The sequence below is a fragment of the Pelecanus crispus genome, chromosome 2, assembly GCF_030463565.1.
Source record: "Pelecanus crispus isolate bPelCri1 chromosome 2, bPelCri1.pri, whole genome shotgun sequence".
Lineage (NCBI taxonomy): Eukaryota > Metazoa > Chordata > Aves > Pelecaniformes > Pelecanidae > Pelecanus > Pelecanus crispus.
In genome coordinates this window covers 69,437,128-69,463,202 of record NC_134644.1, presented here as the reverse complement: position 1 = coordinate 69,463,202, position 26,075 = coordinate 69,437,128, and the positions used below count along the sequence as shown (strand labels likewise).

Here is a 26,075-nt window from a genome sequence, read left to right as displayed (position 1 = left end):
AGTGGCATATATACAAGACTGATTAAATTAGTTTTAAAGAATTAATTTCTCTTAAGACCATGAAAGAACTGTGTGTACTTGAGATATTTGATCTGAATTAAGAAACCGATGAAGCAATTGATTAATTGGAATTTAAGCCATCAGTCACTGGATCCATCAACAGCTTCATTTACATTCTAAACAATCAGCTGATGGTCTTATAGGATACCACGTATTAATACACAGTCAATATGATACCCCCAAACTCATCACAGTTCCTTATTGACAAGCACACAGATGCTTTTAATCCAAGCTTGATCACACTGCATCTTTTTTGAATTGCTATATTGATTCAGTACGCTTTAGGAATTTTTATCTCTATTTTTATTAAAAACATGATGGAATTCTCTTATATATAGTGACCAATGTTCCAAGTAGCGCAAAAAAAAAAAAACCAACCCTACATTCCTATTCTCAAATTTTAACTTACTGTTCTGTATTATTTTGAGATACACAGAAGGATAGTCAAAAGCATTAATTATCTTTTGCATTTAACAGGATTTGATGCACCACTTTGCTCTATTATTCTTCTGATGTATGCTAGTAATCTCTTTTTGGAGAAACTCAGTGATACTAAAAAAGATAATGTGAATTATTTATGTCTTCAGTTTAATGACTAAATCAAAAACTCTGCTGTACAGAATGCTTAGAACACTGAACAAGTTCTCACTTTTCAGATCAAAAAAAGGTGGGAGGCCAAAATACCACTTTATAATGGTATGAAAATCAGTACTGTACTTGGCAGAAGTCAGCTTTACCATGACATTTTATACAATCACCAGAATATTTTTCACTGACACTACTCCCTGTTTGTGCATTTGCTTAGTCTGCTGTTCTAGTTGTTTTTAACAGTTAGAACTGGAATAACCTATAGTGATTTGTCCCATGAATGATCCAAAAACATCACCTGATCAAAATCCAAGAACTTCAGAATATTTTCAGCCTTGCTCATTCATTTGTAAACCAATTTTTTCCATATCTTCAACATGTTAGTCATATTTACTACATATTTTAGTAATAGAAGCATGTTTCTCAACAAGCAGTAAATGGCACATCTTCCTTCAAATGAATCAAGGATGAAAATATTTTCCAGAAGAAGTAGTTGTAACACAGTAGGAGGAAGATCCTACCTAGTGTAGCCTGCTGCAGCAAGCTAATATCAGTGAGATTACAGACTACTTTGATACAAAATATGCTGCTGTCCTGGTTTCGGCTGGGATAGAGTTAATTTTCTTCCTAGCAGCAGGCATAGTGCTGTGTTTTGGATTTAGTAGGAGAAGAATGTTGATAACATGCTGATGTTTTTAGTTGTTGCTGAGTACTGCTTATGCTAGTCAAGGACTTTTTCAGCTTCCCATGCTCTGCCAGGTGCACAAGAAACTGGGAGGGGGCACAGCCAGAAGAGTTGATCCAAACTGACCAAAGGGCTATTCCATACCATATGATGTCATGCTCAGTATATAAACTGGGGGGGGTTAGCCAGGGGGCAGCGATCGCTGCTCGGGAACTGTCTGGGTATCGGTCGGCGGGTGGTGAGCAATTGCATTGTGCATCACTTGCTTCGTGTATCATTATTATTATTATCATTATTATACTGTTACTATTAGCATTACTATTTTACTTTATTTCAATTATTAAACTGTTCTTATCTCAACCCAGGAGTGTTTCTCGCTCTTACTGCTCCGATTCTCTCCCCCATCCCATCGGGGTAGGGGGAGTGAGCGAGCGGCTGCGTGGTGCTTAGTTGCTGGCTGGGGCTAAACCACGACAGCTGCACATCTGGATAGGTAAAAGAGATGAAACTGAACAGCAGCCATAGAGGTTACAGTCTTTTAACGCAAAAGTGGCTCCACTGCAAACGATTTTAAGGCCCCACTAACACAGGAAAATTGTTTAACAGGTATACTATTCCATAAGTGCTATTCCATAAACACCATCCATTTTGATATCTTAATCATTACTTGAATCATTATTCTGGTGTAAGTACTGAGTTCAGCTGGTGTTTTCCATTTAGTTCTCCTTAACACACGGTGCTCATTTGGCATTCACAGGAAAGCATTCTGGTTTACAACTGGAAAGTTGGTTCTTATTCAAAACGCGTTATCAGAATTATTCTAAGTGCAAGTACTGCACGTTTGCTTAAAGATTCAATGGGATACTACTTAGAATGTACAGTCAGATATGCAGTAGCTCTATTACACAGGACAATTGCTACCTGTCATGGTTTAGCCCCAGCCAGCAATTAAGTACCACGCAGCTGCTCGCTCACTCCCCCTACCCCGATGGGATGGGGGAAAGAATTAGAGGAGTAAGAGTGAGAAACACTCCTGGGTTGACATAAGAACAGTTTAATAATTGAAATAAAGTAAAATAGTAATGATAATAATAACAATATAATAACAATAATAGTAATATACAAAGCAAGTGATGCACAATGGCAAATTTATGCCTAACACAATACACAGCATCCTTACAGATCAACTTTTTCAACTCTTACTAGTCTTTTTTTGGATACAAAAAAAATAGTAAATATTTCTTTGTTACTGCTTATTTTGCTGCAAATCTAATGAAACACATGCATTGTGCGAATCACCCAAGTATGTACAGAAAATAAAATAAAATAATTAGGGAATGAAATATATGATCATGTCTAACATTTTACTGTGTAATTTTACATCAATAATATATAGAGAGTAATACTATTAGGAGCTTAATGCCTGTCAAGACCTCCTCCTTCCACCACATAACACTCATACAATCTGACTGTATCTTAAACAAGTAGCTGATCACATAGAATCAGTATTACTCAGTGGCTTAAAGTAGATACCAAAACATTTCAAGCTAGAGTTAAATCAAATGTTAAAAACTGAATAGGAACTGAAGTACAGAAACAGATTAAAGTAGTTTGGACAGATTGTTGGCAGCTACTCATGCCCTGAAGATAAACTTTTATCTGGCCGTATGTGCAAAACTTAACTCTAGTCATTTATCATTCTCTATAGCAATAGATTTTCAAAGCATTTTAGTTCCCAGACAGGTAGATTTTATAATGCTTGTTTTCTAACCATAATAGAAAATTCCAGAATGTGTGACAAATGCAACTCCTTCAGCCTTATTATTCTGTGGTAGCTGTTTTTATAAAGAGATGAAAAGTGACATCGACATCGGTTACACAACTGAATTCCAAACTGACATTTTTTCCTCTGGTTTGATTTTCAAGTATCTGAAGTTCTAGAACAGGCTGGGGCCCAGACAATTAAGTTGTTTGTAGAACACTTACTCCTAACTTCGCAGAATAAATAGATACTACTTGCATCGCCTTTATTACATTTTTACTTGCAGTGAGTTTGGGGTTTCGTATTAAGACACAAATGTTCTAATACTGGCATTTTCAGATCTACAAAACCAGACCTTTTAAACAAGTAAAACATACTTACCAGCACAATGTTCTCTGTGGAGAAATGCTTAAGAAACCATCATTTCCAAAATAACTCTAATTACTGGACTTTGAGAAGGTAGACTCTGGAGTAAGCCTTTACTATTTTACTCAGAGCTCCTTCCAACAGGAAATCAAGCTATATGAATGACAACTTAACCTGTACTTGCATTGCATACTTTATGCCAGTAAAATGGTTAAAATTTTAACAAGTCACATCTGAGGCAGTTACATTGCTACAGAAATGAACTGCTACAAAGCCTCAAAAGAAAAATTATTTTCCTGTTTTATTCCCACATTTTACTCATACCATTGTTAATTACAAGAATCCTGAAAACCCTTAACTACAAATTTGAACACAAGTGAGACTGTTCTTTCTGTTACAATTCTGAAAAATATAAACATGTTTGCAACTAGTAATTTATTCCTGAGTAAGCATACCATTTTTAAGGAGTTTCGTAAGTGAAATTCAAGAAATTGATCTACGCAATGGGAGGGACCTTGACAGGCTGAAGAAATGAGCTGACAGGAACCTCAGGAAGCTCAGCAAGGAGAACTGCAAAGTCCTGCACCTGATGAGGAACAACCCCACACATCAGTATATGCTGGAGGCCACACAGCTGGAAAACAGCTTGGCAGGAAAGAACCTGGGGATCCTAGTGGACACCATGTTGAACATAAGCCAGCAGTGAGCCCTCGCCGCAAAGAAAGCTACTGGTATCCTGGGCTGTGTTAGGCAAAGTATTGCCAGCAGGTCAAGGGAGGAGATCTTTCCCCTCTGCTCAGCACTGTTGAGGCCACACGCTAGACTCCTGTGTCCAGTTCTGGGCTCCCCAGAGAGACATGGGCATACCAGAGAGTCCAGTGAAGGGCCATGAAGATGATTAAGGGAGTGGAGCATCTCTCCTATGAGGAAAGGCTGAGAGAGCTAGGACTGTGCAGCCTGGAGAAGACAAGGCATGGGCAGGATCTTCTTAATGTCTATAAATACCTGAAGGGAGATTGCGAAGAAGACTGAGCCAGGCTCTCTTCGGTGCTGCCCAGTCACAGGACCAAAGGCAATGGGCAGAACTGAAACACAGGAGGTTCCCTCTGAACATCAGGAAACAAGAATTATTATTCTTTAACTGTGAGGATAACCAAGCACTGGCACAGCTTGCCCTGAAGACTGTGGAATTTCCCTCCTTGGAGATATTCAAAAGCTGTCTGGACATGGTCCTGGGCAACCAGCTCTAGGTGGCCCTGCTTGAGCAGGGGTGTTGGACCCAGATGATATCTGGAGATCTCTTCCAACCTCAACCATTCTGCAATTCTGAGACACCATGTAAAGTACTCACACAGGTAAGACCAAAACAATGTAATGTGGGCCTGAAAAATACCAGATGTAACAATTGTGAGACTGGCGTTACTTTGCAAGGAATTAAAGGTTCTTCACAATCAAAGAATTATGGAAATTTGTAAATTATTTCCCATTTCCCTATTGCCTCCATTGCACAGCTGTAGTGGTAGACGTACGGTATCTTGGAATGTCCACACCAATAAAGTACTATATACTGGATTTAAAGACATACAGTAACAAAATTGTTTATTATGACAATTTGTGCACAACAGTCTGCTTGAAAGCAGTGGAACTGATTGGCCAGTGGGAGTTGCTCTCTCTAGAGTATCACCTCTAGAAATACAGAAAAAATAAATCTTTCACCAATTTTGGTAGCTGCTGAGAAGTCTACAGCAGCTGATATATTAAAATGCATTTGTGGACCTTATTTTACTAGACTTCTACCTTTACACTTTTTACAAACTTTTACAAGTTTGTTAGAAGAGGAATATCTTAATGCAGTACTCTGTCTCTTGGGAAAACTACTTTTTTCCAAAAGCAGTGGCTGTTACTCTACATAGAATCAAGTGTCTGCCAAAAATTCTAACTCTGTGCAGAAGACAGATATACAAGGTTCAAATACCACAGTCAGGAAAGTTGAAGTAGACCAGTAAAAGCACTTCCACTTTACCCTTTGGAAGTTCGGTTTCTATCAGAAAAGGCTGAAGAGAAAACCCAGCTCTACTTTTCATACCATCGTGAAGCATTATTTGTGACAAGGGGGACCTCAGGAACAAAGAGTATAACTAAAATTAATCAATTCTTATCCTCCTAAAAAGCTACTAACAAAACCCAGCATCATAACAGTGTTGTGATTAGTCTGTCATAGGCCTAAATAGTTAGCAGCAGTACAGAATACAAACAATTCTTTGTAGTCCTAGCATCTATGGAACATGTCACAAGCCCAAAAGGTAGTTACCCCTGGCTCTTCCAGCTACAGAGGCTTTAGCAAATAGCCCGTTCAGCCCCATTTCCATGTACAATACTATTCTGCCATGCCACCTTTCTCCCAGTAACTTTCAACTTGTGGCCAATTCCAACCAAGTACAGCAGATCAATGATCTCAAGGATATTAAGTTCTTTAAATTTTTGTGAAAAATGAGAGCATGGAACAGCCACATGAACAAGAGAAAAGCCAAGCTGTTAAGTCCAGCAGTCATGTATTCTAGGATCTAGCAAAAACTGATAGCAAAAATCAACACATGCTTAGCTCAGAACCAGCCACTGCATATGCCAGCTTTTGCCCCACGAATAAGAATCTGAAGTTACTGGAGGTGGGTAAATAAGAAGTTTGAAGGAAAAAAATATTAAGCTTCATTCATTCTTTTTTGACACTGTAGCCACCCTATCAAATTTGAGTTCCTCTCAGAATTTCATGTTTGAAAGTTAACAGAGCACATATATTCCAGAGATACCAAGTCTTATAAAGGCATGCACCAGATTTTCATGAAGGACCAGTTCCAGTTCATGTCAGAACACCTTTGTCTGTTAGCATAGGAATACCTGACCTGGATCAGAAGCAGGTCACTGAACCAAGGTGCAATCAAGGTGGAAGACAAGGATTTTAGCTTAGAGAAGGAAAGAGTTTATCATTAAAATTTTTCTTCTTTTACAAACACCGTATCTTTGATAATACTCCCATAACACTGAAGTCATTAACACCTGTTTCAGTTGGCAGCTTCTGTGGACAATTATGAAGTTATATGATGATGTGTGGAATGCCCTGTCTAGCTTTGGTCTATGATTCAGATGGCATATAGGCTAATAAAATGTAGAGAGCATGCCAAGCAATTTAAAGAACCTGAAAACTATGTTAAAAGCCACTTAGGATCTAGCTTAATTTCAGTAAGGGAGCTTTCCATTGGTATAACACAGATCTTGCCTACATTTGCATAACAGCTTTCCACTAAGGTAGTCGGTTGGTTTTGGCATGATGCCTGCTTATACACCAAATGAAAATAACCTTTAAACATCTTTTGCAGCCAGCTCAGCATTAACATTTCCTTTAATCTGGTGGAAGGCTAATAAATGGGACAAATCTTCCAAATTTCTTGTCATCTCTGCCATATGTAATGAGCAAAACCAAGATTCAGCCTTAACCTCCCCCCGCCCGCCCTTTTTAAATACTTATAAAACCAAGACACTGTTCCAGAGGTTTTTTGCTCTTAGGTTTTTTTGTTTTGTTTTGTTTTGTTTTTCCTTTGTCCCCCCCCCCCCCCCCCCCCCCATTTTTTCATTTTCATATTTTGGAAGCCAATGAAGATCTTGTGGAAACCTCTACTATACGGGGAGCCTGACAGCAGCAAAGAATTTACATCTGAGGAGTGATTTCCACCTGCTCCATTCCCCCAGGAAGTAATCCTAACTCTAAACCCAAACAGCCATCTCGCTGCCTCCATTCATGAAAGAGGAGAATGCCAATGTTACAGACTGTCAAACATGAATACGAAACAAAGACCCACCTCCATTAGTCTTTAGACTAACTTTTCTAGAAGTCTGATTAAAAAACAGAGGAATCTTAGAAATTAGATACATGTACTCAGCATCAAGTCATTATATCAGATTATATGAAGATATCATTTTAGCTAAAAGACCATGTATCTGATAAAGTAAAAAAAAAAAAAAAGACGACATCTAGTAAGAATTCAGTTTTATCAAAATAAGCTTGATTCCCTGAAATTTGGCTTTGAGTTAAAAGTGTCCTAAAAACTGAATATTCCTAGCAGTGCATCTGGGGAGTGGGTGGGAAGTGGAAGGGGAGGGAGAGGAAGCACATGCCACTGTCTTATTTCTTCCATGGTACCACACTTGCATGAAAAGACGACATAATAGTTTTAGGCTGAACTTTGTAAACTACCCATTTATAAGTCAAACTGCTTCTTTTTTGACTGAAGATATAGGATATTGCAGTGCTGCAGACTATATGAATATGTAGTGTAAATAGTGAAGTTGGAAAATAGTACTTGGCCCCAGAAGCAGCTTACAGGGTGGGTTGGATTTTAAGATTAGTTCAAACTCCTCGTTTTACTCTTTAAAGATTTATAGTAACAAGTTATAGTTAAACTGTTTTATTGCACAGAAGATAAAATAAAATTACATATAGAACATAAAACCATGCAAAACCTAACGTGTTTTACAAAGTACTTAAAGTGTCAACTATAAATTAAACCATAAATCAGTCAAAACTGCAACATCCAGGAAGAAACAATTACAGATGCAAGTGTTCACTCTTCAGTCAAAAAACAATTACTGCCATATGCTTGAAGTTCTAGGGAAATTCTTTTTGTGTGTGTTTTTTTTTGTTTGTTTTTAAAGTGCAACACCAGTATAACTAATTAACCTGTTGCATGCTTGCAGAAAATGCATTTTCAATGTTAAAAATCACATTCCATGTGTAGCAGAAGTGTATATAAAATAATTTGTATCAGAATTCTGGGAAGATTTCACTCAATTTGCTTTTACTCACTTTACATTATAATGAACATTTACATAGTGGGTACACAACTCCTTCAAAGTGCTCACAAGCATTTCTTCGATATCAGTTATGGAGAGTCTATTGTTACAACATGATAAACTTCTAAAATAAGTAGCTTTATTTTTAGATAGCAAATTAATGGAGCTTCTTAGAGGAAAATTTTAATTATGACATTCTAAGAAAGCTGACTGAAGTAGACTTAATCACAGAACACTGAAGTAGACTGGATGAATTTTACTTTCCAAAATGTTTCTCTTTGCACATTTCTGACATAGGAATTCACAGTTTCCCTCCCCCTATCTATATCTTGACAAAGAGATAGTTTAACTTTTATTAACTGTGGTCCTTCAAGATTTACTGTTCATATATATTCCAATCAAGACACAGAGGTATCCTGTGCAGATGCATTTCTGGCCTGTATTGTTCACTGGCAACCATAACTGTGCCCCACTCTTCAGCTAATAGTACTACAGGGAATGGAGACTATACAGTGTCTTATAACCTCACAAACAGAATCCAGGAATTTAAGAATTAACAAGGAGGAAAACATGCTATAGTGCAGATATGCTAAATACATAATTTAAGAACTTGTTTTGTTGCAAGCTAGGCAACTATCCCATCTTGTTCATTTATTCCAGCAGTGACAATGCAGCTGATGTAAACTGCTGCAAAGATCCTAATTAAGGACAGCAAGCTAACTCTCACCAGACAAACAGTTCTTGATGCTCCTATAACAGCAAACACTGCACAATGTTACAGATTGAGTTCCCTACACAGTTCTACAGTGCACACATCACTAAAGAAATTACAACTGATACATACCCCTGCTGGAGTGGATGATGATTGCTTCCAAATGCCTATATACATAACACCTAATCCAACATGGCTAGTAAAGGCTAGGAAAATTTTGGATCAACACACATTGACCTTCTACCACTTAGACATTGCGTGCAAGTGGCCTAGTTTGAAGTAATTCTACAGGTGCAGGAGTCCTCCTACTTTCTACTTTTCTAGGAGCTGTGATTTCAGCTGAAACAGTTTTGGGTCAGTGGGAAAAGACAACATTGCAAGTAGCTCAAAAAGAAACACTATCAATCCCTTTATTTTCAATCCAGCAATCAATCCTGCTGGATCCAAGAGATTTGAGTTGTCAGAAGCATTATGCATTTTAATAAAATGTGGTACTGTGGGAGGGAATAAAAAGAAAAGCCCATGTATCCTGAACCAGAGAGTACTTAACCAAGATGGAGCTTATATACAGACTATTAGGAAACTTTGTCAGTCCAGACCAGTTATAGATGATCTAGTGCATCTAATCAGCATTTGAAAGTCATCTAGCAAGACACAGTAACTATACAGTAATTTCTTCTTCTTTTAGCCTACAGAACACTACTAGAGCGATATATTTGCTATCAGAAATATTTTTGTCTTCTCTTGCAAATGATCTCTGCAAATTTAGCCTTTTATCTGAAATATATGATAGAACTCCAGTGCCACAGTGAAATACCAAGTGCCACTAATACAGGGTTTACCAATATCACAGCTATTAGCTTTGTGAAATTTAGTGCTGTCTGACAAGTATCAGACAGTTCTTCAGGATCTGAAGAGAAATGGTAATATAAAGGAGAGAAACTCATTTGAGTTATATGGGGGGCATCCAATAGTAATTTCTAAACTTTAATCAAAACAGCTATAATTTACAGGCTTCCTATAAAGGAGATATTTGTTTCTCAAAGATTAAGAGTATTCCCCTATCACCATGTGAAGAGAAATAAGAGCTAACGAGAAGTACTTTTCTTTCTCTCACTCAAACAAATTGGGGTTTTTCTGACTGACCAAAAAGGCATTATTATTTCTAAGTAAAAAAAAAAAAAAAAAATCAGTTATTTCAGGTTTTTAGATCATTGTAATATATTTTTTTAAATTATTTAAAATCACATATTAGTAGGTTCAGATTTCAGTTCTTTTCAATTTAATAACTGAAATACAATCAAATTATATTTAAATGTGTTGCATGATAATGATTAGTCATAAATCATTGAAAATACTGTCAAGTCATATTAAACAAGTACAGTCTTTTAAATATAAAGTAGCCTTAATATTTGCTGTAGCTAAACATTTTCTTGTAACAGTTCATAAAAATCATCTATTTAGAGGAACTTATCCATAAAGGTCTCATGTTCACAGTAAGATATCTCCTGTTTTACACTCCAAGCATGCTGTATTTCTCACATATGGACCATCTCCCATTAATATGATGAAGGTAGATCTCCTACCATCAATGTATTTGACCACCTCACACTGGCCACAATGCACAGTCTCAAATTTTACCACAATCACAATCTTATCACATAACCAATCCGAATTATCAAAACATACCAGTTTTTTCCGACGTTCTGAGAAACACCATGTCGGATGGGATTCGTTGATTCTGAGGAGAGGGGAAAAAAAGGTATATTTTTTTGTAAGTAGGGAAAAAAAGTGAATTCCAATCAAATGTCCAGTAAGATCTATCACCAAAAGGTCACACTTGGATTGAAACTCAATTAAAACAGGATTTCTCACAGTACTTTACATTCAGCATTTGCAATTCAGAAATCAATATTTTCGAAAAATTATACAATAAGCAAACAACAGCTAATCCCTTCAGATGCTCTTTATAAGTGAATCATAAATACCTGAAGAACTACAACAGATTTACATTTTCTTGACTGAAAACAGTAGTTCAAGATATAAATAGCCAATTGAAATATTTAAAAAAAATAATTTCACTGAGCAAAACTCTGACACTCAGCATATATAACAGAAAAAACAAAATTTAAAGCATCTCTCTTTGCATTCAAGCTGCAAACATTATGTATACCAAGTATTCTCTCTCCCAATACACACAAACATACACAGGGGAAACAGCAAATCAGGGAACAGCATTTTCCTATTTCACATATCTATAAACCTCTCCTTTACAAAGACAAAAATGAATAGAATTTCTTCCTCAGTATGTAAGGCATAGAGCCATATCACAGTCAGATGCATCTGCAGACCTGTTCTGCAATCTCCCTTTCAAGCACAGAACTATCTGTATCATATCACATTTTCAATTTTTTGTTGACCACAGAAAGGCCAATTTAAGCTTTTGCGGATTAAAAAAATGAACAATACCACCCTCCCACACACATGCTCTCTGCTACATGACTACCCAAATCCTTAGCTCTCCCACCACTTGTTCACAAGGCATCTACCAGCACCAGTTACACATCAGCAACACAGGGTTTAGGAATGAAAGACTGGGGTTAGTAAAAATAACCAATATGTTAAAACCTGAAACAGATATAGGACTGGAGAGGAAAAAAGCAACAGACTAAGCTGACAGGGACCAGAGTGAACAGTGGACAGAACAATGAGAAAAGATACCGTACTGAAATGCTGTTTCTTCCATCACAACTTCTGTCCAGTATGCCACATGTTGTACTGTTTGATACTCAAGCTAAACACAAAGATTCATTTTGCATTTCATTTACAGACCACCTTTAACCAATTAACAAATCTCAGTGGATTATTAGCAATGGCTTTACTAGTTTAATGCTAAAAAATTTTTCTTAATATCCATTTCAGATTACTTGTTAAGAGGATACAACACACAAATATTTTTCACATAGAAAGTACCTCCATTTAAGAATAAATTTCAGATTTTCCTGTTATACTTGGTTGCTATTGCCTTGAAAGCCACTGCATACCTAAGGCTCATCTTTTATTTTTTAAGAGCTCAACTGCCTGAGTGGAAAAGAAAAAAAAAAAAAAATGTAGCTGACAAAGCCCATCAAATGGCATACATGAGCCTCATAGATTTTCAGCCTTAAAAACCTGACTGAATTTACTCAACATAAACAGTTAAGCAGCATGTTCAGTATATGAGCATTTCAAACCTACACAATTATTCCCTGTTTCACACTTCAGTTATAATGAAACTGCAAAATTAATACAGCAATAATAATTCAACTGTGGCTCTATTTTGCACATAAACTACCATAGAAATCTGGTTAGTTATTTTATACAGAAGAAACAGCAATGAAGATGAGGTCAAGCTAACCTCAAAACTTCAAGATACTAAGCAATGGAACATCTCACATACTGAACGCAGCATACAGAATCCTGCCTGTAAATTTTATAAGGGTAATCCTCGTCACAATACTTTGATTCACTGTATCAATGTCAAAGATATGAATTCTATGGGTTATTACAAAGATGTAACTATCAAAGAGAAATGTAATGGGTTCCAAATTATCCTTACATGAAATTCAAGTGCATTCAGCATGTAGCAGCTCTGAATGTATTTATTCCAACAGGAATCTAGGCAATAGCCCAGACCACAGCAATCACATTCAAAAACCTCCTAGAAGAATCAACACAAACTTATAGGGGTATTTTTGTTCATTTGAGTCAAGCCAGTCCTCCATCTCAACATTTAAGAACACAACACTGCTATGAACAGAAGGAAACCCAGCAGCCTCAAATTGGTTTGATTTGAAACCAGACATGTAGTTTCTCCTTTTTAACCCTCTACCTTTCACTTCTTTTGAAGGCAGCACTTCCCCTTCAAACACTGCATGTCAAAAGAGAAATCTTAGTACGTATACTCGTAGGCCCTCCAAAAAAAACGCTCAAAATACATCCATCAAGATAACTGAACACTGCTTTGTATGACACTTAGTGTGTGGGACCTTCAAAATACTATGCCTGACTATCTGTAAAAATCAGTTCAGAGTGAAAAAATTCACACTGTTTCACTCATAATGGAGAAGAAATGTATATTTACACCAGACAACACCACTGAAGAAGCTGATGCTTTTTCCCCATATACAATGCTGTACTCTTAACATTTGCTTTAGTTCTGGAGAAGCCACACTCATATAGCAATATTATTTCTGACCACAAGACATCCTGGATACTGTAGGTAAAGTTTTCCACTACTCCAAAGAAACCTTCCCAAGATCAGCATGCAGCCACAACAGTGTCATTTGGAATAGTGTTAAACTGAATAGATCTGTCAGAGTTAACTGCCAGATTCTGTGTTATATGGGCTCAGCTTTCAAAAATAAGATAATGTAAACTCTCTAAATCTCTGGGAGGCAGGTACCTCTTGCCACTCCCTGTAACATGCTCTCAAGGACACCGATTCAGAAATGGGAGTAGAAGCAACTGCAACTGTATTCTCTGTTGATGGTAAGTTCAGTATAGAAGTGCCGTGAAGGGCTACAGAGATCGTACTATCTCAAGCAAACAAGATGCTTGCAAAACAAGCAAGTTTGGAAACACTAGAAAATAGATGCATGTTCTGGTTTACCTAAAAATCCTATGTGGTTAGCAAAAAACCTGCCTCATACCTTAAAATGATGTATTTTCATGCATGGATACCTCCCAATTTGCAGCAATTCCCATTTATTTGTAAAAGCACAGAGTTGAAAATTCATGCACCTCTCTGTCAACAGTATTCACTATGAAGATGCTGCTCACCTGTAACTGCAGCTAGTAGAGCATTTTTTTTTTTAATCTTGCCTTATAACAGAAAATAATTAAACATGTAGTGAAATTTATTAACCATCACGAGCCCAGATCCAACCAGGAATATCTCATATTCAGATTTGGAAAAAAGTGCAGTAAAAACATTAGCCTTTATATATATTATTATGCATCTATTAGAGGAAAGAAAAAAGAGGAAAGAGAAAATGGAACCTCAAAATTAAATAAATCTTTCCTTAAATGACAATAATAATTAAACAAGTATCCAGTCTTCATATAGATTAGCTATACATTTTTGCAGCTTCCCTGCCAGCTCTGACATGGATTCATTACACAAATTTCAGGTTACTGGCTTCATGCCTACAAACTTCCAGTTACTTGTAAAGAAGCTAAAACATTTGACCAACCCCAAAAAAATTTGCAAAAATAACAGTCAAATGATCCAAAACTGAATTAAACAGAAGTTCTAATAAACTGAATGAGGTATAAGGTTTTTACAAATCATTACCAACTTCCACGGAAAATGCCTGTTTCACATTCAGTAAATGAAATATTCACCTGGTACTTGCTATCCAAGATTTAAGTCTTTATGCCTGACAAAATTGGGCAGAATCACAGACTATCTCAAGTTGGAAGGGACCCATAAGGATCATTGAGTCCAACTCCCTGCTCCTCACAGGACTCCCTAAAACTAAACCATTTGACTAAGAGCATCACCCAGACACTACTTGAACTCTAACAGGCTTGGTGCTGCGACCACTTCCCTGGGGAGCCTGTTCCAGTTGAGTGACCACCCTCTCAGTGAAGAACCTTTTCCTAATGTCCAACCTGAACTTCCCCTGATGCAGCTTCATTCTGTTTCCTCGCATCCTATCGCTGGTCACCAGAGAGAGATCAGCAGCTCCCCCCTGCTGCCCCCCCTTGAGGAAGCTGTAGACTGCAATCAATTTAGTCATGTGATTATTTTCACACTTAAATAGAAAAAAAGCATCTTGATTTCATGTCTTTTTAATGTGTTCTCTCTGCTTGTTTTTCTTTCCTGTAAAATAATACTGTCTTTTCTGCATTAATATATCTGAATGTATCCTTCCATGTAGGGAAGTCTAGAGACTGTCTTGTCTTTACTTTCTCCCTCAAGGGGGGTGGGGAGGGGGAAGCCACACCAAAACCACAACAGTATTTAAGATTGACATGTCATTTTTCATCAGGTTTTCCATATTTTGGAAGTGGGCAGAAAGGGACTGCAGGAGCACTAGATACCCAAAAAACACCGTCACTATTACTGCTGACACTGGAGAGCAAAGATCCCCCTGCAAAGACGTACCTAGTCACTATAAAAGAGTGACTGCACAGAAACAGATGGCAAGTATGCTACAAAAATCTTTAACTCCTCATTATGGAGAAAATTAAGTTCTGTTATACATTGTCACAGACAAACAATAGCAATATGTCAATCATGTTAGCCCTCTCATGTCATATTTATCAAAGTGGAACAAGTTAAAATGACAACACATACAACTTCAAGCATTCAGAAACCCTTGAAGAAACTATGTAATCTCAATTACCATGAAGCTAGAAATGTTTACTGATATATACTGAAATTTGAATATATAAGTCATGAAAATGACTTGAATACATTGTTTTGCTTAAGTCTGGGCAGAATTAGAACTCCAGGAAAGGAGAGCTTCCATTTCTCTCAGTGTTTGTCTACACTGCAGACTTACAGATTCATTCCTAGGGATCTAACTACAGCAAGACAATGGTCAACACAAGGTAAGTACTTCCCCAGCTTCTGGGTTCCCATGGCTAAGTCCATGCCATCCAGGAACACTAGCCAGATGGCAAAACAAGAAAACCCAAACACACCCTGCAACATAGGCTACAATATTCACTTGAAAAATACCATTTCTAATAGCTTTCATATTTTTAAAATTTTTTTCATGTTATTATCATGAAATTGTTATTTACATACGTTTCTCCAGCTCCCTAGTCAGTCTTCCAATTCTTCTACAACTGCCCATATTTACAGACCCTCAGAATTTTTCCTTTACTGTCCTTTCTTCTCCATTCATGCAATGATCCATGTACTTTTCTCATTGACTAAAATACTCCTGCTTGCTTCTGAGTTATAAATGGGAGAGGCACTTCCCAGTTGTCTCCTTGCATCTGCATGCTGTGCAATACTGCATGCTAGCATTAACTATAATCCTTACAAATATTAGATTAATTTCACTTTACACCTGAGATAAGAAAAAACAATTGTGTGCCTTTACAGCTTCAAGAAAAGCTCTCAAAGTTTTAAGATAAAGCATTACTGTTCCACGTTTTAAAACACTATTATGTGTTGTTATCATTAAGTGTTATTAAGCAAATGTGTTATTATTAATTAACTCTATGTTAAGTTTTATGCCGTCTTCACATCTCCAAAACATATTCCAAACTGTCAATAAGCTACAGTGTCTAAATAACAATATCTGAACTCATCAACTCATCCCTTCAATTGTCTTATTTAGGAACACTATGCACACCTGTGCTCCCATTGGAAACTAAAAGCATATCTTAACACAAGCCAAGGAGAACACCTAGGAAGTAGCACGTCTGTTCAAGGCAGGGGACCATTTTTTAGCTAACATATACAAAGGTCTTTTAAAAAAAGGCAGTATTTTCTTCTATTCAGGCCTCTTCCTTTCCTAGGATTAGCGCATTACAAAATTTTCAGCTGAACCAACAGATATGTTACTTGGATTTGAACTGTTTTAAGCACATTGCAGTCACTTAGAACTGCTTTGAAATTAATCAGGCCTACTTAAAAAAAAGACAATAATAAGAGGATAATAAGAGGATATTCAAGGTTTAAACACAGAAAAGCCTTTCACTTAAGTTGTTAGTATTTGTGAGGTAGTCACTAGTTAACATATGGATCTTCAGCTCAAATGAGTCATTAATTTCACTGCAGAAATGCTGTTGATGCATCTTCCAGTCAAATACAATGTTAACTTGTTCCTTTGCCATTAGAGTGAGCAATTGAACATTTCACTCCCGACTGGTTCTTTGGCTTAAGAGTCATACTCTGAAATTGAAAACTGCTTGCTCCAACAAAATACACTTCTCAATAGACCCAGAAAACATTTAATTTCATTAGTCTGAAGCCACCCCCAGCTAGGCCAAAAGGCGAATAAGCTCTGCAGGGGCAGGACGGAGCTTGAAGCTGAAATACAACATACAAACAATTACATACATCTTACTGAGATACCTGAGTAAAATACTCATCAAAAAGAACTCTACTCATTATTTCCCTAAATTCTTAAACATTACTTTTTTTCATTACAAACTTCAGGTACTCACAATATATGATCTGTAAGCTGCTGCAAATAATGCTGAAATAGATGCTAATGACCTACCTCATCCAATACAGATTGATCCCTAAAGTCATTCCAGTTTTCCAAACTCTAGTGTATTTCAACAGACTGACAGATCTCAGTAAATTTCAGGGAAGGCAGATTACCTATGTAGCCACTGGAGTCTTCCCTACACTCTATAATAATTAATTCCAGGTTTAGAGATTAAGAAGGCCTTAAAAAGTTTCCTAATAAAAAATCAAAGCAAATATCATTTTCAGTCTCCTAGAAGATCTTGAACAGGCACAAGTGAGCAGCTGCAAGCTGACTCCATCTGCACTGTAAGATAACAAGGTGTAAGGCAAAACAGATGTAAAAGCCAGACATATTAGTGCTAATCTTGTCTACACTAGTATATGCTGCTCAGCCAGGCCCAAAAAAGTATCAGGTACAGACAGCAGACAGAAGAAAGACGGGGAGAAAAAAAGGCAAGAAATAGTACAAACTACATGAAAATAAGATATATTTCAAACTGAGAGCAGCAAACCAAATGAGACTTGGGTGTATTGTTCTTTCTTTGGACTACAGAAGAAATAGGAAGGAAACAGAAGTTTTCCAAAACAAACAGAAGAGGGATTTCCTTTATATGGCTGAAAAAATAAAATAATCTCTATCCACTAACAATTTATGAGCTCTCCAAGTACAAGATGTGTTAACAAATAAGAAAGCACAATTGTATCCAGAGGGTGTATTTGCTGAAGGATTTTCTTTTATCAGAAGTAATGTACTCCACTAAAAAGGAGTGAAACCACCAAGACGTTTGGAAAAGGGTAGTCACTCACTAGGCTCCACTAAGGATTGTTCTGCCAAGCTGCAACTTGCCATACAACACTTCAAACAAAGCTGTAGATACAAGCTTCAACTTGAGGTGCCTCCTTCCAGCATCTCCATGGATTAGCTCTCTAATAAAAACTGTGATGGGAATCACTTGCTCGCACCCAGAAAGTGAGTCACCTTTCCAGAATGAACTTAAGTAAAAATAGTTTCCTCTGATGAGAAAATTAAATTGACTTTCAAGGTCACAATAATTTCTTAGTACCCCAAAAAGCCAACTCAAATAAGCAACACTGTCTTTATTATAATACTAACATAGAGAGGAAAAAAGTTCACAGTTCTCACTCACCATTTGCAATCAAACTGGAAAGCTTTTTCTCCTCTTAAAATAATAGAAACTTTTATACTATTTAATTATATCTAGAATATAATCTTATATACATATTATGTATTTATATTTTTATATATATATATATATAAAATTTATCCTTGAAGGCTTCAGACATAGAAAAACACCGATTTGAACATCAGAAGGAAGGTATCAGTAATTAGACAGCTTAGAACATTCACCACAGCACAAGCCAGAGAATTCAATTCAGTAACTGTATTCCCTTCACTAGATAAATTTAAGCATATACCAATTCGTAAATTATAAATGCTTACATTCAATTAAGCTTATAATTAATCCAAAAATAGACTTCCTTGAAGATTCTCAAATAAGACTTGAACTAAAATACTAGCTAGTTAGTACTTCACAGATAAGTACTTCGATATACTTTTCTTTAAAAAATAATTAGCATGTTAATAATCTTTAGTCTCTAAAATATATTTAAAAAGTATCAACCTTTTCCACTATGATGAGGTCTCCAACTTGTATGTCTGAACTCTTAACTTGCACTTTACCTTAAAAAAAAGAAGAAATTTAATCAACTTAAGCAGACATTAATAAAGAGTCACAAGAATATAAATCCCAGAATGCAAGTTATACTTAAAGACGTTATTGTTTGGTGAAAATGTTACAATTTATACAAAATGGATCTCTGATAAACACTTTAATAAACAGATTTCATCTGTCTTAATAAATTATTCACTGGTTAAAAAAAAAAGTCTAGTTTTCTAACCAGTTAGCTATTGTAGAAGCATTAGAGGAAAAAAGTATATATGGAAGATGCTCAAGTGTGATCTATAATATCAGTAACAGAGTCCTAAAATTGGAAAAAGGAGTCTTTCACATCTCCTACTAGACAGCACTTCCGACAAGTCAAGAGTTGTTAGGCTTACAGTCATGGAGCATTCTCACACACATGAGTTCTTAGTCACAGCCAGTTACCAACAGGTAGCTTTGCTTGGCCACTAAAGTTACTGATGTAATTGGCACCATCTTACACCTGTTGGCAATTATAGTGGAAAAGAGGTAAGTCTCTCTAAAGTCAGAAGAGATGCCTGAAGATTTAATTTTAGAAAATTACAATATCAAAGACTGAAATAGAGGTTTTTCATTCTCTAGAGCTGCCCATTTGGTAACTTCTGTGAACAACTCATTCAAAAATATACACAGCACACGTACCAATTTAATTCCTGTATGTTCTGTAGGGTATTAATATTTGTTAGACTTAAGTTTTAACATTCTTATTTGATAGACTGAAAAACTGAGACAGAGAGGTTAAGCTACTGCCCAAAATGAGTCATTGTTGAGCTCATTAGGATTCAGGAGTTCTAGTCCCAGGTCCTTGCTACAATTCCAGAAAAAGTTGCTTCCCTGAGTTAAAAAACAACCAAAAACCAAAACAACCTTGTAGACAAACAAGTCATGACATATGGATATCCTCTTCCAAGACATAACAGGTGATAAATTCAGAACCTGTTAACTCAGGATATAAACACATACATATTTACACAGCCTGACAAACTGAAACACACACAGCCATACGAAATATCTTTTCCCATCAGAAACACTATCATGATTCCAAGCAGCAGGTATCAGATGACAAGTATGTCAAAACATGGTGAGGCACTACGGTTCCAAATAAAAATCAGACTACAAATTAGAGCAGAAGACCCACAAAAGCACAGGATGAGCAGCAATCAGTTTGGAGTTTAATCGAAAGTATTATGAATAATAGATTTGGCAATGAGCATTTTATCATCGCTCAAAGTTATACGAAGTATAAAACAAAACTAAGCTAGGTTCCAAATCCGTGAGACTACCTCATCATAACTCTCAATGAAGAGAGATCAGGTAGTTAACTTCAAAAAATTCCTTATACTTACATATGCATTTAGTCATAGGTAGTAAGATTCATGTTATGAGTAACTATTTTCAGTACTTACTCTTTAAAATTGCATTTTATGCAAAAGTAACAGTTGGCTTATGTTTAATTCAGCCAATAATAAATGTATTCCTATAGCTAATTTTTAATACATTTTCCATTACATCAGCATTTCTAAAATGTGCAATGTCAGGGGAAAAATCAGAACTTTTGTTTGGCCTGTCTGCAAAGTTATTTCTGAAAGCCAGTCTTTGTTACTGATAATGATCCTTTACACCAGTTCAATCTGTCAGTTGCCAAACACACCATTCCCCCGCCCCCAAATATAAAACAAATTATACCTTCAACCTGACTCCTAAGTCTGCCATAACACATTTGTAAGGGTGAAGGGAGTAGCAGAAGACCAAGGTATAAAAAGCTGTAGCAAGAAACACTAATAGTTCTCTACAGGAGTTAAGATGCCTACGGAAATTAAGTTAGCATTAATCTCTCAAAAAAAAAATTTTTTAATCTAAACTATTACTAAAGCTCAACCACTAAAAGAACAGTGTGATACCAAATCAACACATTTAGTCTCCTTAACTGCACGAGCCTGTGAATTCTCTTTATAAATTCTCAAGTTTTGACTACAAGTGAATAGTATATACCAGGAAAACATCGTAATGTTTACTTTGCTTTCTAAGTCTGTTAGCTTTATCAAAAGGATAGCATTTCCTATTTTGTTTTCAATTCCTCCGCTAACAATTTTCATCAGTTTATCAGTGGGATAACCAAGTCAATCAACTGATTATAGTAATAACAGCCACAAAAATCCTAGTACCAGCTGCATTACGTCTCTGATCTATGCCACCTACACAGTCATGCATGACCAAAACCATTCAGAGATACTAATCAAATACAACTATTAGCAATTTTATCACCTTAAACAATTGAGTTTTCCACAGTCATGTTCTAACAGCATCTACAGCAAAGATCAAAAGACACGAAGCCTCAGAGGACAAAAGAAGGTAGAACGTTTATTTGCAGCATTATGTAGGGCAGACAAAAAGCAAAGACTCCTGGTGCCAAGTGTACCAACAGGAAGGGACACTGCACCTTTGCTTGTACTTGATCTACCAATCCTGGGAATTTCACATTATCAATTGAAACATTTCCTTATCACACTGTTTTCTACATGGCTTAGTATGACACTACAGAATACTGTCTTTATTACACACTACCATGTCTTGTTAGAGCATCCTGTATATCCCCACATGTAAGGAAGTGGCCTGTGACCTACAAGACAATTAATTCTACAACGAATCTGAATAGCAGGACATATTCCATTAAGAACTAAATGGTACAACATGGCAGTAATTCAAAAAGTGGCTTAAAATTTTGGAGAGTCAACAAATAACACTTTCTTTTAGACTAGCAAAAATAAGAATCATTAGATGCCATTTCAGAGAACATTAAAATAATGCAATACTACATCTTAGTGAAGATGTATTCAGAGAAAAAAGACATTGAATGTTATTCACTGCATAAATTATTTTTGCAAACTATTTTTTCTCTAAAAACATCTCCGTAGCAAAACAGTCTTCACCATCTGTGTTATTACCAATAAAAAGTCCAAAGCTGTCAGAAGCTGCGCATCCAGACTTTATAGTCCACCAAGGCACAAGGCTTTCGCCTAAAGCAACATATAGAATTATGCAGAACTGGAACACTGAACAGTGAAATGTGTCTGTAGTAATTCATTATACTCCCAAGATAAAGCCTTTTGAAATGAATTGCAATGATTTCAAACACTAATAAATATCTCATATGTGCTAACAAGTATTTCACATAAAAATTTAAGAAATGAAGTAAACAAAGTGTGGGTATATACCATATCAGAAAAGACTTTGTTTCCTTGTATTAAAGTGTCTCTACTACCTGTGTGCAAGCAACTCCTGAAAGAATAGTAACTTCTGAGTGTAGCAGTTTCAAATTCTTTTTAATTTGCTACTATATCTTACCCATCGTCCCTTGAGTACTGTCTGAAGTACTGGTTCTGGAGTTGGTAACGGAGCTTGTCTATAACCCAAAAAAATATAAAACTCTTGAATGAAAGACGTCAAGTACAGACCATATATGAAAGTTTTACCTGGCATCTATTAGCCTGAGTTGTCAGCATAATTAAAGTATACATAACATAATGGGGAGCAGGGGCGGGCAGGCGGTATGCTGATCTTTCAGTGCAAGTGCTGTCCTTCGGTCCTTTCAAACTCTGTCTTACATAGTGAACTGAGGTCAGTCTTAATCACCAATATAAAACTCTAGAGAGAAGCTTCCTAGCTCCTCTCCTCTGTGTACTTATCTCCTCTTGGGTGAAATGGAAAGCCTTCATTCTTTCTTATCCAATCTCCTGGATGCTGCAAAGATGTGGAAGAAAACAGTCCACTTGACATTGCCTCTCTTCTGTCCTCTTTTTGAAATTATTTCTTACATTGAAATTTCAAGTTCTGTTTCTGCTGTTGCTTACTGCTTCCCTAATCAGCTAGATTATATTGATACAATTCTTTAAAAACTTATCTGTTCCAAATGGTCTAAATACCAGGAATGAAGTGGTCAGTAGGTTTGAAATATTGCAAGCAATAAAGACCTGATGTTGTACCTCTAGATTCAGAAATAATATTGGGTTTTTTTTTTAACACAGTGGCTTTTTAAAAAGCAGAAGGACAACCTGGTCTTGAAGAACTGAAATTCTAATGTTACAAGAGGTTTCAATACAGATTTCAAATAACTGCAAAAGAATAATATTACAATAACCAAGACATTCTGACAAACATCTTAAAGTTGCAGATAACATCGGTATAAATGATTGAAAACTGACTGCCTCTTGATGGAGACCATTTTGCGATTTAAAAAAAGTTCAACTGAGATATAAACTCAGTAAGGCGGCATTTTAGGAACACAGCAGCTCCCACTGCATAAAGAGAAGTTCAAAAGTAAAAATAAAAATCAAATCACTGTAGCTCTCAAACTTCTCAATTCTCTGATTTTAAAAGGAAACATACTAGCTTTTATGCTTTGTTCTTTTCTTATGTATAGCAGTTATTGATATTTTTCTCAATTTCACACAGTTTTGGCATATATTTTCAACTTCACTACATTCTTAAACACTCTTTAAGGATATTGTTATCCATCCTTTAAGGATACAGCAAAGATGTATGTCTTTCACATGTGAAGCCTGGGTGGAATTATTTCATTAATCTCACCTCTCCTGACATTCATTTTTTCTTTTGCTTTCCAGGTTGCAAAGCAAGAGAGAGTTCTGCAACACTTCCGAAAATCATGTTAAACATTCTGAGATGAAGTGACAGATGGATGCATGCCTCTTCTGCAACTCACAGTTGTGACCATTATAGTTAGTTATTTTCTTCTTGATCTATTTTCTTCAAAACTTCAGTAACACTGCATGGGCAAACCTAATAAGGAAAGGTTCAGGGCAGGAGTGCCAACTTCAAGAATGGGAAGGGGAAAAAGAGTTAAAATTGCTTTAGAAGTTTATTATCCAATTGGCTTTTGGCAGCTTAATAAAAGTTATCTTGTTATCTACAGCCTGTTTATGAAGTTGAGGTGATTCTTCTGTAAAATAGGAGCATTTTTTCATGGGCACTTAACTAGTCATACCTAAGTGCATGAGGCAAGAAGCTGTGCCAAAAGTATAATGGTCCCTTAAGAAAGAAAAAAATAGAAGTCCTCCCAAGCCTGTATGCACAGGTCTAAAATTTTTTCCATTGCAGTTTCTGCTCTACAAAAGGTGAGCTCCTCTGAAGCAGAAAAAGCAATTAAATTGACAGGATCTTCAATAGCAAGATAATTTCAATTCTACAGGCAGATACTCTTCCTCCCTCCAACTTCAACTTGCATACTGACTGAAAACTGTCTACTAAGGATTTGCAGACTTTGATATGCAAAAAAGGAAAGTAGGTTTTGCAACAAACATCTCAAAAAGATTAAGACAGCAGAATGCATCATACACCGAACAATTTAAGAGATTCAATACCATAATCTAGGAAAATATATAAAGGAAAAGAGTCACATGAAAGACATGGAGATGGGTACACTTAATTGACTTGCTCACAAAAAAATTCACTACATTTACTGATTTGCACGTTTCATCGCTTGCCACAAAGGGTTGAAAAAGTAGAAACCATTCAGACTTCACATGAAGCAGGTTCCCCTTCTTGACAAGTGCAAAGTTGCACATAGCAAATTCACCAAGGGATGACTGAAGACTGAGCTTTGCCGTGTTACATGACAAATAGAAAACTGCGTAACACTGGATATCTCATGGATCAGAATTAGTCTATGGACATTAAGCTGGCCGTTGCTGCCTAAGTACAATTAAGTTACAAAACAAATGTCCCATTCTCCCTTGATTTCCTTATTATCATAAAAAAGCTAAGATTTACTGATCATACCAAATATATATTCAAGGTCCTGAATTACTAAAAAGAAATTCTAAGTCTTCAAGAGTCACTATGTGAATCCACCATCCACCAAAAAGCTGGTGGTACTTACACTAGCAACATGCAGGTCATAAGAAAACATCCACCTGTTTTACCTGTTTAGGGGTTCCTGAGGCTAAGAATGACTCCACAGAAAGTCAACACTGCTAGGTAGTCAAAGACTTCCTGATTTTAATCTATTGCAATGCTGCATAAAAAGATTTTAACCTACTAATCAGCTTACCCACACTATCTTTATACAAGTAATTAATCACAATTCAAATCCCAGCAGCTTCTCTTGCTACAAATACATTTGTTTCCCTATAGTAAACAAACAATTTTGCAAAACAACTAACTAGAAGTTATTAAATTCTCATTTTTATCTTCCATAAATGGTACAATTAAACAAAAACCAACAATGAACCTTGCTAACTTTAAGTTTTCCTGCGTCCAATCTGAGCAAAGGCAACCTGCTTAACCTCTCTATGTCAGTTTCTCCATCTTTGAGATGGAAAAAATACCTATTTCAAAGAAAAGACTGTAAAACCTACACAAGTAAAAAAAAATCACTACAGAAAAAAAAAGTTGCTAGAGCAGTATAAAGTGCAGTTCCACCCTGAAAAGTGACTCTTAAGAGTGGCATCGATTTCCAGGCTTTTAATTAAATCAGTATCAAGTTTGTTCATTCACAGTAACAAAGCCTTCTTTCTCCAAACCATTAGTCTGTAGGTTAGTATAGTAAGCCTAACTGAATTTTTCCACATGAAGAGTACTGCCAATATTAAAAATCATGTAGATTATATTGAAAGTTATTTATAAAAATAATTTGCAGAAGTGTACTACTTGACTTTATGAATTTGCACAGAAAAATACCTAAATCCTCCTCAAAACCTGTAAAACTCTTGGTCTAATTTTATCATAGCATGAAGCCCCATTTTTTGCCTCAAAAGAATACCTTTCAGTTTCAGAATGCCTTATTATGAAAGAACCCTATATTATGAAAAAGGTGCAATTTATCATCTATTCATTATTTTATCTATTTGTTTGTGGCAATTTTTAGTACAGCTTAATTTTGAGTGGGAACTGCAATAATGCTTTCATTCTTAAAATTGGCCACAACTCGAAACATTGTTAGTTCATCGATCACACATGGTGTGATCAACATGGGATTCAGAGTTCATCGTAAGCAGAGATCCTGAATCTCCTGTAGAATATCATGGTCTTCAAAAAAAACCACAAACCAGAACAAAAAACAAGTATGAATTCATGATGGCCCTGACACCAAAACCTGAGAGTCAAAACAGACATAC

At 36.2% G+C, this 26,075-nt stretch overlaps 1 protein-coding gene across 5 annotated transcripts in view; it reads right to left on the bottom strand.

The window, feature by feature from the left end:
- ATP9B (ATPase phospholipid transporting 9B (putative)) overlaps positions 1-26,075 on the bottom strand; it is a 177,963-nt gene that overhangs the window by 112,054 nt on the left and 39,834 nt on the right. For all 5 annotated transcript variants that reach the window (XM_075706384.1, XM_075706385.1, XM_075706386.1 and 2 more), the window contains 2 exons: positions 18,862-18,920; positions 10,708-10,759 (listed from right to left, as the gene is read on the bottom strand). In XM_075706384.1, the coding sequence (XP_075562499.1) occupies positions 10,708-10,759; positions 18,862-18,920 (111 nt within the window). The remainder of the gene's footprint in view (positions 1-10,707; positions 10,760-18,861; positions 18,921-26,075) is intronic.